This window comes from Micrasema longulum, unplaced genomic scaffold (genome assembly GCF_059751315.1).
Source record: "Micrasema longulum isolate JH-2025_06_02 unplaced genomic scaffold, ASM5975131v1 h1tg000147l, whole genome shotgun sequence".
NCBI lineage: Eukaryota > Metazoa > Arthropoda > Insecta > Trichoptera > Brachycentridae > Micrasema > Micrasema longulum.
In genome coordinates, this window is record NW_028277353.1 from 1,166,863 (window position 1) to 1,184,826 (window position 17,964).

Here is a 17,964-nt window from a genome sequence, read left to right on the forward strand (position 1 = left end):
TCATAAATGGTACATGTTTTTTTAAAAGTCTATATAAATCTACTTTTATACACCTAGTAAAAGTTATGACTGTAACTCTCCAAAAAAAGACTTAACTCTTGTGCTTGGAGAGTGACTAACACTATTATAGTTATTTATTTATTAGAGTTTATACAATTTTAAATATACAAGTACATAAAAAAAACAACATAGATTATATAAAAAGAAACAGAAAATAATAATACATTCATTCTAATTAAAAATGAATGCAGTTTTTACACTTGTTCAAAAAAAATCTTTACATTTATTTATAGATATATTCGTTTTAATAGTTTTTAGTTCATTGGGGAGATTATTGTAAATTTAGACACCTTTGAAGACGAAGCTATTTTGACCATGACTTCTGTGAAATTTAGGAATTTGAATATTTTTTTGGTATCTGTTTAATATTATCGTAACATATTAAAATTTAGTGTTTTGACTTACGAAGTAATTTATTAATTCGAGAGACCATTGTTTTGCTCATTAATTGGTGTAAGTAGTTTATGTTTTAGGTATTTAGATCCCCACATACCTAAAAGTTGTTTGCTACCCTCTTCTATAGAAACTAAAATATTTGTGATTCATAAAGAAGCCATGGAAATTAGTATAAAAATGAAATTCGGAGAATGAAAAAAATGTGTTTTTAATTAAATAAAAAAAAGTTGCTCTGCGTAATTTGCATCAAGAAAAATAAATTTTCACAAACAAAATTGAGTTTTTGCTGTGATTTGAAAGTCAAAGGCGAGGAAAAGTGCCTTAAAATATACATATATCTTTATTAGACACTTTTTCTGTACGTGTGATGTCACTAAATTCCTCCTAATCGGCTAAACCGATTTACGTGCAGTTTTCCGCGAAATGTAGATCTTTGCGCTGCGCTAGATATTAAAGTTTTCAATCGAATCTGTAAAAAAAGTTAAAAACATAAATCTATTTTTCCTCTACCTACCGAGAATGCATGTACAAAAAAAGGAAGGATGTTGTTTTTTGTGTTTAAAAAAGTTTGTTTTTAAATGTTTACAAACAACATTTGCTTTTTATGGATCCCAATCAGATTCATTCCTTACGTCCCTTATAATTTCTTCCCATTTATTTCTTTTGATTAGATTTTTTATAATACTAAAATAATATTAACTAAAATTCAATACATTAAAAAAAACCCATTCATGAATAAAGTGCACCCATGTTGGTGAGAAGAGCTGAGTTTGACATTTGCAAAAATAATTATTTATTTGAAAATTAATTATTTTATGTTTTGGAACTCAACCATAAACAAGTACGTAGGTACATACTTATATTTTTGAAATGAAAAGTCTTTTTCCAAGCTAATAGCAGGCAAGCCAACGTTTGGGCAGGACAACGTCTGTCGGGTCCGCTAGTATATATATATTTTAATGAAAGAATAATTTGCGTTCATATGATTTACCCACATATTTAATTTTGAGGACCGTTTTCTACGAGTTGTAAATAATTCACGATAAGAAAATGGAAATCAAGTTGAGGTAGAGTAGGATTCGAACAACGGATCTTTGATCCATGCGTCCGAGACACTAGCCACAGGACCACAACCCAATTCGAATGATTAATATACTCTAATATATAGTCTGAAGATCAAGTTAAATTAAGGGCGTGTGATTAATTGGAGAAGCTGATGGCCGTAATTCAATAAACTTTCGTCCAATGAACCATCCTTAGTAATTGGCAATTAATTAAACTTGACTTTTATTGAGAGCTTGGTTGAAATAAATTTCTTAAATCGGTATGAATATCTACATTCTCATCTCGTGAATGGGAGGTATTTTTAACAAAGTGTAATTGGTTTCGCCAAGAGCATTATAGTTTATTTTAAATAACTTATTTGGCGAAGGCGTTGTTGATTAGTCAGGATAAAAAAAAGGTATGTTTTCGTAAACTCATTTCTTACATCAATTCATATTTTAAACTTTATTAAGTTTAATATTTTAAACATCTTTCAAATGTTAACAATCTTTATTCATTCAACCTCATTAGTTTTTTTAAAACAATCTCGCTTTATTGAAATAATACAAGTACTACTATTTTTAGTGATCTTTTTGAATGGAATAATTCACTATCTTTTTGGGTGGTGATTGGTAAAAAATAACTACATACTTAATAGTGCAAATGTTATCGTATCGTGGGTATACTGGCAAAAAACGTCAACTCGAAAATATGCAGATTTGACTTAACGATGCAGTTTTGTAAAGTTTTTAATGCTATACAATCTTGCAAAATACACTTAGTCCTATAAAATTTCATACATCAGTCGTATACTAGGCATTTTATCAGGCTTAAAGCTTTAAATAACTTAATATTTACTTAATATAAAATTAAGAAACGGAAAAAAAAAGTAATAATTAAATCTTAAATGAACATTTAACATCTTACTATATTTAAATCAGATGTAAAAGAAAGAAATTGGGAAAAAAAATGCTTGAGTTTTTATAATAGGGATTTGAGAAATAACGTTTTTTGCCAATATATCAACGATACAGTCTCACAAACATATAATTTCGAGTATTTCCAAAAAATGTGGTTAGGTGTATTAGGTATCATCTTGAGGAAGATAAAGCACTGGCAAACTATCAGCAACATAAATTCGATAATACTTGCGATCGGAATGCCTAATACCCCGACATATAATATTATGTCATATTCTATCTATGTCTGCAAAATAGTAAATATAACTTATAAAAGTTTTTGAAGTGCCACGTTCGTATTTCAATGTTAAATTCAAAGTTAAATGACTATCTTATTACATATAACTATAAACTATCTGAACAGCCAACATAATCTTAACTAAAAAAAACACATCAGACTTACCCTTTTCTTAACTTCATACAGTAGAAAATTATGTTTCGTTTAGAATATAATATCGAATTTTAAGGAACTGTTTTTGCAAATAAAAATGAATGTAATACGAACTCTAACTCTAAACACAAAGTTTCACTCTATTACAACAACAACAACAAACTATCACACCGTTTCCCCGAAAGGGTAAGCAGAGAGGATAGAACGCCACATCACTCTATCTTTGCATACAGATCTCGCTTCCTCTACATTCATACATCTTCTCATGCACGCGCGCCGATATTCCGAATTTTGACCTGTCCATCTAGTATTTGTTGGATTTGGCCATGCTATGTCTTTCTCGGTCTTCCTCTATTTCTGCATCCATCAACATTCGTATTGTAAATATTCTTAGCCGTTCTTTCGCTGTCTATTCGCCCTACATGTCCAAACCTCCGCAGAGCTCCTTTCTTGATTTTGTCGATAATGTTTGTCTCAGCCTTACATAATGTACGGATCTCAACATTTGTGCATCTTTCGTACATAGTTTTACCACACATTCGCCTGAGAGCATCATTCAGCATACTTTTATTCCTGTTTTTCCAAGTCTATACTTTGCTCTACATCAGGGTCGGGACCAGGACTCCGTTGTGAACTTAACTACTATATTAGAGAGGTAGAAACGTTATTATAATGGATGTATCTAGATACCATATGCAATTTTGTTCTTTATCTTGTAAACCAATTTTTATCAACAAATAAAAAAAAACATTGTGGCTCAATTTCGACATATGCAATAGATTAAATTTTAAAAAACACGTTAGGTGTGTATGTAGATGCTACGTGTATATCATTATGACTTTAATTGAAAATTTGAATTGTCTATTTTTAAGTATTATTCTTCAGATGCTAGGCACAGGATTTACACAGTTTACAACTAAAATTGAAATATTTTGCTAAAACACAAAAACGCATTAAAAAAAAATTCTGCACATCCGATAAAATAGTAATTACTAAAAAAATTAGATTTTTAGTAAAGTATCTGTTCGGAATAAATTATATATATTTTTTCATATGTTAAAACTTGACATAATTGTAGCTTTAAAATAGGGAAATATCACTTTTTTACATTTTTATTGTAATAAAGGTCTTTAAAATACTGCCCACTAAAAAAAATTGTGCTAATTAACCGTAGCATAAAAAATACTTTTAAATTTGTAATTTTGAATTCCCGCGAAAACGGTAAATCCACTGGCCACGCCCCTAATACTTCACGATTCATGTTTATTTATTCGTGGCCTTTGAAATTTGTGTAGAACAATATAACGAATCTTGACATCGCAACAACCAAGGCCAAACACGTCGAGTTTTTCTATGAACGTATTTTTATTGAATTTATTTTTTACACTTATACATGAAAACATTTCTCCACAATACCCATATTGATTCCGAAAATACAATAAATGATTTTAAATCCATTCAATATATTTTTATCGGTATTTGTAGGATGTGATATTTCCCCTTTTACCCACCTGGTGGCTGTATAGCACCCACGAACACTTATTCGAAATTTTCTCAAAAAGTGTAATACTTTAACTATTTTTTTACGACAGTCGAAATATTCTTTAAATATTGTTATTTCATTTTATAAAAACAATCTAAATATATTTAGCCTATCGGCCTTGCTTTAAAAGGTAAAAAGTCACAACAAGAAACCCAATTAAAAATACATGGTTTTAAGATAGCGCGTGTAATAGGTTTCTGGCTCTCCTGGAAATTCAGCTTTTTTGAGTTATGACTCTATTTTATGAGATTTTATGTTAACGAATATGTTTAGTTGCAGATAGAGAATGAGAAGAGCTCGGTGCTGGGCACTCTGTCGGGGTCCCGGCTGAGTGTGGAGCTGTCCGGGGTGTGCGGGGCCGGGGGTGGAGGCTCGGGGGGCGGAGGAGGCGCGCCCCGCGGGGACAACAATAACGACGCCTCGCCCCCGTCCATCCAGGAGCCGAACAGGAACAACGTCCCCTCAAGGGTGCCCCTTACTCCAACAGGTAATTCATTTTAATATTACAATTTATAAGCTAGTGTTTGAAGCACTAACTTTGTTATTTCTGTGAACCTTGTTCAAAAAATTGTATTAAATAACTGGATGCAGTAGAAATTTTAAACGCTTTCCAATTTCTTTAACTATTTCTTTACTGTACTAAAAAAATCTGCGCGTTCCGGTGCTATGGATACAATACAAATACAAAAATGAGTGATTTAAAATCCGAAAAATGCAACATTCATAGTTATTGCTTCGATCAACTATATTTGAAGACAAAAGTCATAATATTATTAACACCCGAAGCGGAGCTCCGAGAGCAATTGAGAGCAACTGGGGTTTTGTAGCAGTGGTACAGGCCGTCCTGCGTCAAGCGTAAAATGGGCTGTCTTGCTCACGAATATATCTATAGCGTCGAGAGTGAGACGTGAAGAGTGATTGAGACGATCGTCTATTCGATACTCTTTTACTTCATCGTAGCGACAATGTGACACATAGGTAAGTTTTTGATTGTATAGGTGATCTTCAATTTCAGGAAAATGATTTTTTTACGCCCAATGAGTATTTACTTATAAATAATATATTATTTTAATCGATATGTAACTGTATAACAAAATAATACTGAAAATCTTAACATTTACAGAGATATAAAAGTTAGCACATGCAAAGGCTATACATCACCGGGAAGGAAGAGTTAATAATCGGTATATGGTTTTATTAGAAGGAATAAACACAATTTCAAGTGGAACTTTTTTTACTCGGTTACCTTGTTATTTCAAGGGGTCGATTTGTGTAAAATCTCTAAAATAATTTTGATATGCCAACCGGTTACAGAGCACTACTGTTTCCTCAAAAAGAAAAATACAAAACTTTAAAAAATCGTAATCGTGATACCATGAAAAATAAAAATAGTTAAAAAAAATATTTTTACTTAGTTAGATAGTTTCTTAATAAAAAAATATATAGAACAAAACCATTGAACTATCTTACTGGGCGAGGTTCTTCTCTTTAATAGGGTGATTCTGATAATATAATGAACTTATGAACTTTGATTTTATCTTGGGATAGATAGGAATTATATTTCAATAGATTTCTGAATCAGAGCGTCGCAAAATGACGTTAAAAGGTTGCTCTGTATAAGCGTTAAGAATGGCTGGTTTGCTTAATAGGATTTGGTTCTCCTAGTTCACTAACAAGCTAATAAACTAACATACCCTATCATCGTCATAATTAGGAAAATTAGACGGTGACGGACAAATAGACTATATAGTTCAGACTGAGGTGCATTGAGAAAAATAGGAGGCATTGAAAACAGTAAATGTGAATTCTAAATAATGCGAATCTTTTTTTAAAAGTCATTATCCGTTCATCAAAGCTAAAAATTTGTTTTTGAAATTTGCGGATATGAAAATAAGCCACAAGACCTCTAGAATGGATCCGAGTAAGTAGAGGGGGCTTTCAATGCATTGGAATTTTCTGAAAAGTATTCAATACCAACTTCGATAATAACGTTTTAACCCTGTCATCATAGCGTGTTCTTGGCACGCATGTGAAACAAAAATGATAGATGACGTCATTTGTTTTTCCTAGACAATTGAAAGTATCGCCCGTCGTATCTGCGTAAGCAATTTCCAGTGATGTAAGGAATTTGATATAAAATTTTCCCTTTTTGCGTGCCAATAAAAGTTTCCGGAGCTCAGATCAAAATAATACTCTGACCTTTTATAGAAAAAATAGGATTTGAAAAAATAATGATGTGGCGTTTTAAAAAACACATTTGTTAGTATATTTCTTCATATCTTATCGATTAAAACCTGTTTAAAAAATAAAAAAAATATATATATTACTCTTTTTTTCTTAACTCTCCCTTTCCGGTGATGTATAGCTAGTACACTTTGCATCTAATGACTTTAATATATCTATAAATATAATAAATGTCTACTGTTTAAAAAAAATCAGTATTCCTTTGTTATACATTTACACATTTATTTATTTATTCATATTTTTTCCTTACAAACTATAATTAATAATAAAAATAATGTGACTTTTGAATATCTTTTTTTGAAATGTTTTTACATAAGAGAATAAACAAAGAAGACTAACTTAATAAACAGAGATAATCATAAAAATATTCACAGTTTTAAAAACGAGGTATATAGTATATATGTACCTACATCTATAATATTTATATTACAAAACGCACAATGAAATTGGTTCAAATGTTTTTTTTACTAAATAATAATTACTTACTGGGCACAGAAAAAGTATTAAATCAGAAGTCGGAGATAAATCACATATAGCATCGAAAGTTTACCAATGTGCCGCATGTCGTGGCGTATAAAGTAAAATAGCACTGAATATATCATTATCTCACATACTCTTTATGTTTCGCTTTCGATATAACATGTATTTTTGGATTTTTTGAATTTGTAATACCATAAAGGAAAATTAAAATGTATACTAGCAAGTACAAGATGTATAGTAGGGCCAATTTAATAGGTCACATTTGACATTTGTCGGTTTTAGCTTCATAGTGAGGTAACCTGCTTAAAAACATCGATTAAAGTGAATGGACATCGATTTGGACTTCAAACATAATATATGTCAATTGAATTCAGTTGCTATGAAAAAGTACTTATAGGTACTGTAATTTTATTTTCAAAATCATAAGTCGAATCCCTGTCCCATTATTATTTTCTATCTTAAATTTAAGGAACAAAATAAGATATGTACATAATTTAACAAAACTATAAACATTCGATTTTTCGGGGTAACATCCCTAGTGTTTAAAAAGAAAAAGGGCTCACTGATGCAACATTGTAACGACGTTTAGAACAGAAAAAGTTTTTAATGTTTAGAATGGTTTATTAGTGAAAGTAAATCATAAAATTACCTTCTTTTGTCATTATTACAATAAATATGTAATCGTAATTGAAAAAAGTTAAGCAATTGTGTAGTTCTAAATTTGAAAAAATAAATAATATTTTACTACCGCTCTTACAGGGTTATGTTGTTGAATTTTGATGAAGTGTCAAATGTGACCTATTAAATTGGCCCTACTATAGTATATTTTAACCTTTGAACAGCTGAAAATTATCGTACACATATTTACAAAACCGCTTTTGAAAATGTAATTTTGAGTTTTAAGAACTTAATATTCGTTTTTCAGAAAATTCGTTTGTGTCTAGTATTTCAATGCTGCGGGGAGAATAATAATTGCGTGTTTCTTACGTCTGACCGCACTCCACGTGGGTAGCTAAGCACCCTTTCTACTTACCTAAGACACTCTTGTTTCTTATGTGCTGTTTTTGTCAGTTCATAAACGTGACATGACTCACCTTTGACAATATTAGATTAAATACGACTTACCGTTTTATCATTTATGAAACACGCGTGAATATGTTTTCATTTAAAGGATTAGTAGGCTAGTTCTGTTTTATAAATACAACGTAGGTAAATACGAACATAATACTCACAAAACTAGCAAACAAACCATCGCACCAGCAGGCAGAGAAGATAGGATGCTACTTCATATAACTTTGCATACACACCTCGCTTTCTCAAATTCATAGATTTTCTCATGTACGCGCGATGATTATTCCGACTATTGACTTGATTAAATTTTTGTCGTACTATATCTTTCTCTTCTAACAGAGACCCTCGACTCAGATATAGAGATTAAATGCAGAATTAAGAAAGCAAGAGCTGCTTTTAATAAAATGAAATATCCCTCTCCTGCAATGCTAATCTCAACTTGAAATAAGGCAAAGATTGGTAAAATGTTATGTGTGGTCTGTATTGTTGTATGGCTGTGAGACTTGGACTCTGAAAGTTAACACTATGAATAGGCTGGAGGCTTTTGAGGTGTGGTTGCATCGCAAAATGTTTAAGATATCTTGGACAGATCTGATAACGAACTCTGAAGTCTTAAGTCGAGCCAGAACAAACAGACAACTCTTAACCACCATGAAGGCAATTGAGGTCTGTTAAAGTCAACAGTTAAAGTTATTTTATTAAAAAATATAATTACATTGAATACTTACATTGTTTTCTATTGATCTGTCGTTAAAAATTACGATTTCCAAAATCTTTCATTCGTCATTTATCACGAGTTGAGAAATATCACACACTACGAATACCAATAAAAATCAATAAAATTTATTTAGAAAAATTAATTTTATTTTAGAAATCAATATGGATAGTGTGGAGAAATGTTTTCATATATAAATGTAAAAGATAAATTTTATAAAAATACGTTGCTGGAAAAACGCGACGTGTTTGGACATGGGAGTTGTGGTGTCAAGATTCGTGATAATATTCTAAACAAATTTCAATGGCCGGGAACAAATGATCATGAATCGTATTAATGGCGTGGCCAATGGAACGACCGTTTTTACGGGAATTCAAATTTACAAATTGAAAAAAAAAATTTTTGCTTCTAATAATAAGCGAATAATTTTTTTTTATGAGATAGTAATTAATATACTTTAAAAATATATTAAAAAGTTATATTTCCCTATTGTGGCACTCCAGACGAGGGAATGCGATTAGATCTAACCTTTTAAACAGCCACCACAAAGCAAAGTTAAGTAATTGTCCCAGCTGTTTTATCAAATTTGACAAAATTGTAAAAAGTAAATTATTTTTTTTTACTTTAAACCCATTTTAACTAAAATTTTTAACGTGTAACTGGCCGCTAAATCTCAACGGAAAAAATAAAAACTGGGAGAGAATGGATTTCCAGCTTACCGAAGTATTTAGCAGAAGACATACATACATACATACATTTTTTTGCACCACAACAGGCCAGGAGGCCTAATTACAGTGGTGAATTACATCACAGAGTACCCAGGCTTGAGAAAAATCACATTTTAATTTTTGTGTTCTCACCGGGCATCGAACCCGGAACCTTCCGTGCGTGAGTCAAGCGTCTTGACCACTACACCACGGAGGCCGCCGACATGATCTATGTTAAATACTAACGAAAATAATGGAATTCCTTCCTCGATTCAGGCTATCCCTTAAGTGGCAGGTACTTATAAAACTAACATCATACAAATATCTAAAAGTAAATATTTTTAATAAACTAAAATTCAAATAAGCTGTCACATAAAACGTTTAATTTGTTTTATAAAATGGCTGTTATTAACTATTTAATAATACGGGGAAAACCTTTTTCACGGCGCAATTATAGAGGCAAACTATTGTGTTTTACTATCTCGTAATTCACCACGACATAAAACAACAATAAATCGATTAAACAAGATTTTCTACATTCATCCCTTGGCGTCAAGTCATAAAAACGTCAGGAAAGCATTGCGTCTATAAAACTCATTTTATTATGTTTGACAGGGTGCTAATCCTATAAATTTAATTTAAAGACCCGAATATTGATTAGGAAAATAAAACCGAGTAAAATGGTTTATTGTAAAAAAGTATTGCGCATTTACATTTTACTATTACTTTCTTTTACTCATGGATTTTTATATTAAAATAATGTCACATCGCCGAAAAGTTTGACTTGTAACATAATTTTATTTATTTATAAAATATTTAGACGACTGTTTTAAGGGAGGTAATACAGTAGGTACATGTCTGAAAACATTTGCATAAACTGAAAACATGTACGTTTTAATGGTTTGTTGTAGTATTTTTTTAAAAAAATACATGGATATATTGTATACAATATTTTTGTTTCGATAAAAAAACGTTAAATAATAAATAATTTTCCTCCTGATTAACCATTTAAGCTAATTGTTTGTCATCGGGTGCTGAGATATTAGTGTAAATGTTAACGGAATAAAAATTTTGAAGGAACTGATTGTTAAATACATATTTAACCAAATGTTGAAATAGTTGGATATTTTTAGAAATTAGCATTATATCTTTGGTTTGCGCTCAAATTAAATTGGCTACAAATGATTGTCAAATGTCTGGGTCCATCAGTCAAAATTATAATTAAGCTTACTACTAGTGAAAGTTCCTACCGGTGGCCATGACACATGACACGAAACATCATTCAGATCACGTATTCACAAAATGGCAACACAAAACAAGATGTCTGCCGTCATATCACGTGATAATCTCATTTCAGGCGCTCATATTTTTGTTCTCGAGAGACAATATAAAAACCAGGTATTAATTATTCAACATAACACGCGATGCAATTAATTTAAGATTCTTAAGAAATTAATGAAATTCATACTCAGGAAAGTTTTTTTCGGAAATTTCTATCATTGTTCAAAGTCATAGTTTTACTTCCTTTACACAACGTAATGGTGCATATATTATTTTGTCCATTTTTTTCAGATAAAAATGGACGAAAACACGATTGAGTTTACATAAATTATGTCTTTTGTATCATAGAATCGATTCCTCTGGTTTCGTTTAGATTACTTTGATCAAATTAAATTTGGTGTAATTACAAAAAAATATAAAAATAAAATGTTTTGCTTAGTTTAATAGTCTTTATCAAATAATAATAATAATAAAACCCTGAACTCATTTAGTTGCTAAACGACAGTTTGCAGTGTGAACTTAAGTTATTCTTATTCTAAGTGGTGGGGGTCAGTGCTATGCAAGCTCCTGACGTCACTCCGACCTGTGAAGATCTGCTGTGACGAGTCCCCGTAAATAATTCTCGGCCTCCAAGCCCAGGTCTATAAAGAGCCTGGCTTCTATGTGGAAGGCGAAAGTTTACATTTTTCCAAATCTCCCCCTCCAAGCCTAGATCCGTAAGGTATCGGGCTATAAGTTGGGGGAGAGCTCTTTAACATACTCTGGTTTAACCAGTGGTCCCCTAAGGATGAGACTCCTTTTATGATGTAAAGAATTACATTAACATGTGTATGGGTGTGTATGGGTGTGTATGGGTGTGTATGTGTATGGGTAAACACCCATACACATACATCATCTTATCTGCACTGTAGAACCTACATCTAGAAGTTTCGGAAACGTTCATTCTAGCAAGTTGTTTGTTAAATCTGCTCAAACTTAAGTTACTAATTAAAATAATATTCTCTTGTAGTTTTGTCGAAATCGCACTTTTAATCCCAACAATTTTGGGAAACATAGTTTTAAATGTAAAGCGCCAGTTTAATCGTATTACGTTTGTTATAGTAACGAATGGACCATTGTATGAGACAAGTTTAGTAACATTTAATTGATTTGATTTGATTCTACGTCGATTTATTTAAAAATAACTACAACTTTTTAGATCAATCTTCATTAGTTATTCATAATACATGTATGTATACTTTATATGCCATTTTATAATCACATATAAAAGCGAATCGGTGAATAAAAAAATACGGAAGATAGAAATTTTTCTCACCATATTAATATGAATCAACCTGGTAGCATGTTTTACAGTTTGACACGGATTTTCCTTTCCACGAAGATTTTCAGTTCTGATAATAACGAAAACAATGTAATACATCTTTCAAATGGAAAATTATTTTCTTAGTTTTTCTATTTTTCTAAATTCTATGCCAACCAATCCCGAAGCTTTGAATTAATCACTTTAGAATCATAATTAGATACCGGACGTCATAATAATATCATCTAAATTCGTAATATACATATTGGCGTGGTTTTTTTATAAAAAATATTATTGCGAAATTCAAAAAATATTATGAGATTTCCAAGTTGTTTGATTTTAATATTTTATTTTCAACATGAAGAACTTTCAATCCAGTGTCTTTATTAAAATTATTGTAATTTTCTCTCGGATGGTTTGCGAATTCAGAAAAATTATCATTATTTAGAAGTGTCCTTTTACTGTGATATTAAAGTTTCTTTTAGTTTTTCCAATGTAGACAGAATTTGATTGCCAGATTTATTATATTTAAGGGCTTTTTCTTTGTGATTTTTTAACAATGTTCCTATATTATAAGTTGTGTAGAATGCCGGTATGATGTTTGATGAAATGAAATAAGATAATTGTTTAGAAAATATGTCATTTATAAATTGAATCTGCCTCCATAGTTAAGATGGGTTATCTCTATTAACTGTAGGAGTAGAATATTAATATTTAACTTCTCCATTCTACTCCACTCTTGTCAAGTTTTAAAGATCATATCCATCTCACATTTCGCTTACCATCCTAACAAGACAAAAATACTTGATTTATCGCTCCATACGCAGCAAAATATTTAGTAAATATTGATAAAATAAAAGTGGATAGGATTCATTAGTTAGATATACCTCGATAAATAAGCTTGTATAGATTTAAAACCGGTCGGTAGAAAAAAAATGGTTAAAAACAAAGTTATTATTATTTATTTTATTTAATATCTTAGCTATTGCCTACGCTACGGAGTCCGCCGATAATTAAAAATATATTTATGTAATATACAGGGTGTTCTTTAAACCCTGTCACATCCGAAACCACGATGATCAGTATGAGCAAGAAGACATATTGGCACATTAAAATATTTTTTTAGAACGAATAAATTTTTTTAAAAAAAATATCGAAAAAATCGAAGGTTGCTTACTTCTGCGGGGGTGAAACGAGAAGGGGGAAGGGGGGAGTCTGATACTGCGCCGCGCTCCTCGCACTTCTCCCCTGCAGAAGTAAGCAACCATTTGTTTTTTTTATATTTTATTTAAAAAAAAAAAAAAAATTCTTGGTCTAAATATTTTTTTAAATATGCTTATTCTTGCGCATACTGATCATCGTGGTTTCAGATGTGACAGGGTTTAAAGAACACCCTGTATATACATGTGAATTTACACTATGTAATTCGTGTAATATTATATAAACAGCATTGTTAAATTAACCTGTCAAACTATAAATAATTATTACTTTTAGAAGGACTAACATTTTGCCTACAACTATTCTAAACACCTGATGATTCCCTTTCTCAGTTTTTTATTTATTATATAGGTAATATATTAGAGTAATATCAATGTAATTGAAAATGTGCACTATCAATGATCCTAACAGTAAACCAGTAATACATCTTTAGGGCAAGTTGGATCAAAAAAGTTGAATTAAAAATGTAAAAGCTAAACTATTGTTACGTTTGTATAAAAATGGACAAAATTGGTTGCATAAAAAATGTAAGACAGAACAAATCGTTTTGCCCATTTAACGAAAGCGCGATCATAGATGATTATTGTTTGTTTGTGTAACTGGCCCTTACGCATTCACATCTGTTATAAATGTTTTAATTAATTTTTATGTTTTACTCTTTCCCAGAGGTCCTCAAAGTGTACGGTAGTAGACTGACTGAATATGAGAGGGCGGAAGTGGATAAGTTCCCCGAAGTGTGGTACCTGGGGCTAGACTCTGCCAAGGTGCTGGGCAGGCCTGGAGCGCCACTCAATTCGGGTTATGATGATGACAACGGAAGCTACAATAAGGTAAACATAATTTTGAATATGATCAAGATATAATCATTCGACAGTACGTTTTGTTAACACAGGGGTCTTTAAAATGTATTTTAATATTTTTCAAGGCTTCGCTGTGGCAACAGAAAAATAATTATTGAAAAAAGTAATGTAATTTTTCAGATTTCATTTGATTTTCAAATCCAATCAAATTCTTTTTATTCTTAATTGAACGTAAAATGAAGTTTTGTAAATTTTGCTTAAATAGGTAAAATGAGAGCACTAAGTAGAACTGTCATACACTTTACTTGTTAACTATGACCTAATATGAGTCAATTTAAAACGCATAGAATGCTCCGTTTCCTTTAGAACTTCCGAACAAAAAGAAACACTCTTCTACTAAAATGCACTGTTTTTTTACACTAAAAACGCATTATGTAACTTAGTAGACATTATAATAATAAATATGTACATCTCCCTTCCCCTCCTTATCCTCTCTTTAAGCATTCTTGTCCTAATCCCGCCTAATTTACAGTAACTTAATGTTCTTAAAATAAATACAAAAAAAATCTTTGATTATTGAATAATATTTACGAGTACATGAAAATAACATTTTTATATGTATAAATTATATGTATTTATTTGATATGTAATATATTTTCTTTACTAACTTTGTATACTATGTGGAAATCTGTTATTAGTTCTGAGTTTATACACTATATCTGTTTGTTTACTAAAAATATGTATGTAGAACTGTTGATTTCCCAAATAAAATAAAATAAAATGAAATAAAATAAAATAAAATAAATACAGTGGAATCAATTAAATGCAAAGGTATAAGAGATAATTAGAGAACTTTTATGTTTACCGAATAGTTGTATTTTTGGATTTAGCAATATAAGAACTCTCGCCCTCTACTCAGTAGCCAGGTTCTTTAAATACCTGGGCTTGGAGGGCGAAAACTAATTACGCGGAACCATATCAATAGACCTTCTCAGGTCGCAGTGACGTCAGGAGGTTATATAGCACTGACACCCACTTCAAAGAATAAGAAAATATTTTTAAACTATATTAAATAGTCGTAAATATCCGTGCTAGAAAATAGAAATCAAGTTCTGGTAGAACGAGATTCAAACCTCAGACCTCTGATTCGTTAGTCCACTACAGTTTACATGTTAGAAAGCCCAATTTTACATTAGTTTTTATATGTCTATTTAAAATTTAATACAAAATAAATAAATGCACAAGTAACCACAATTTGAGTTACAATTGAAATTGCATATTATAACACCCGCGTAGATGTTTTTAAGTAGTTTGAAAATCTAAGTTACACAATAAAAATGAAGTTTTACGTTTTATTACTATTACAAAAAAATAAAATAAAATTTATTGAACTTAACAGCGCATTGATTAGCGACGGTACATTAATTTTTAACCACAAAAATTTGTTTTTCGTCATTAAAACACGTTTAGTTCAGTTGTATTTTAATATTTAATTAAATTTAGACAAAATATGATTTTGAATAAGCAGTCGTGATATTCTTCATGATACTCGTAACATTTAAGTATCGTTTACATGTGGACAATACGATAGATATGACGACATTGTCTTATGCCAGCTCCGTGAACAGCCTCGATCGCGCAGGACAACAGGCTTATTCTATCACAATTTCGCTTCGTAAGTTCGTTCGTTCGTCATATGAGGGTATAAGAAGAAGCAAGCTCTCCATTGAAGGAGTTACTGAGATATTTGCGAAACACTTTGAATAAAGAATTGTGAGATTTCTAATTATGCTTCACTAACTCAATGCAGAATGCTAAGTTTGCGGTGTAAAGGAGTATAATTGAAATTAGTTTTTGCAAGATTAAGAGACGGTTGTAAATTACGCTATTATTTAGGAAGGTAAGGTTTTATGTATAGTTTATTTTGGCATCAATAACTAATTTTCCGTTTTTGGTGGAGATTTCTATATAACGCATTAAAAATCAGATTTCGCCCTCTTTCCCTCTCATACGATACGAATGAATTTACGAAACGAATTAGTAACAGAATAAGGCCACAGAACGCTGGAACAATACGAACATTTGGCTGAAGTTCACACGTGAGCGCTGCGAAAATGAATTCACGACCGCGTTTTTTACGAGTGAGTTCACGAATCATACTATTTATTTTGTGCTAATATGTATTGGGATTGTTAAAGAACGAATTAAGTAAAAGTATTTTTTTTCTGCCTCCATTTTCGGCAGAAAAAATACGTGGGAGTAACACGCACGCGTCATAAGGTCGTGTCCGTACGCGTTCAAACTAGGACAATGCAACCGCGCGCGGTGGTGGGGGAAATCATTGTTCCGCGGAGATAGCATGCCGTCTATCTCTGTAACAATGTCTGTCAAAGAAGTGAAACCGTTGAAATTTTTTTGTGAAATTAAAATAAAAAAATAGTTAAATTTAATCAATTATTTTTACCATGCAATAATTTAATATGGATCGCAAAAATATCAAGCGATCAAAGGCTGTATCGCTGACAATGTTCAATAAATAAAGTAATATGAAATTATGAAGTCAATTTTTATCTGTGTATTATAAAATAATGATTTCCTTACTGCGTATTGCCAGAATAAATAAACAATTTAGAAAAAAAAAGTATGTTAACCTAGCCGGACTGAAGGGGAATTCGAACCCCCCATAGACCGATTTTTATTCGATAACTCGAGTATTATTAAAGCAATTTGCCCTATATTTTTAGTATTCGTGAAAAAAGAAACAGAAGCATTTTACTGTTTTTGTTTTTAAAATTTCAAATCGTTTAATATTAAAACTAAAAAAAGACGTAATTAATACAAGGGTCAATTTCACTTTCCGTACATTAGCATTCGGCAAACTAACAAAAATGAATAAAATACACGAATGAGTAAAATATGTGTACGTGAAAATATGAATAAATTATTGCACGATCATAAAAACTTCCAATTTTTTATTCTCGTGACGCTAAATACCAGTAGGCGCTTGGGTCATTTGGTCTTCCCGTTCGAATTATGTGCAATTTTCGGATGCTTATACCCGTATGCAGAGACTAACCTTAAGGTGAGGAAAGTACATTCTATTGTCTTCACCTTCGGATTATTATCTGCATATGAGATTAGAATGTACTTTCCTCACCTTAAGGTTTGTCTCTGCATACGGGTATTAGTGAGGAAAATGTTAAAATATGTTCTCTCTGTAGGTTTGTATTTAGGTTGACGCTTCTTTCTTTTATAAATGTAAATAAAATATTCATGAATCGTACGCTTGGTATGTCACAACTCTTTTCTTTGCACGTATTGCCAAGCAAATATATTTAAAACTACCTTAGAAACTATTAACAGTTATTTGCGTAACTCACTTGACAAAAGTCGCTCATTAATAATGACCAACTATTATTACCTCTTCTAGACTTTGTTATGATAAATCACACCAGCACATTGTGAAAAGACACTTTCCTCCTAGAAGCCATTAATAATTTTCAGTGTTTCAAAAACTTTCCAAAATGTAACAAGACTATGAACACGGGTTGTTAAAAGACTCATAACTTATATCTAATTAGTAATCCGTTGTTAAACACGAAAATAAATTACGTAACTAATTAATCATACCATAATTTTTATAAGAATAAAAATGAGTAATGTTTCTTATTAAATCTTAATACGTATAACTCATATTTTTATTATGTTACTTAGTTTAAGCAACGCTTGTTTTATTTTTCTTTCTACCTCTGTTT

General features: G+C 31.1%; 1 protein-coding gene across 1 annotated transcript in view; it reads left to right on the forward strand.

Moving 5' to 3' along the window:
* Dyrk2 (Dual-specificity tyrosine phosphorylation-regulated kinase 2) overlaps window positions 1–17,964 on the forward strand; it is a 105,790-nt gene that overhangs the window by 13,094 nt on the left and 74,732 nt on the right. Inside the window, exons 2-3 of the mRNA XM_088242647.1 lie at window positions 4,667–4,880; window positions 14,076–14,239. Of these exons, the coding sequence (XP_088098773.1) occupies window positions 4,667–4,880; window positions 14,076–14,239 (378 nt within the window). The remainder of the gene's footprint in view (window positions 1–4,666; window positions 4,881–14,075; window positions 14,240–17,964) is intronic.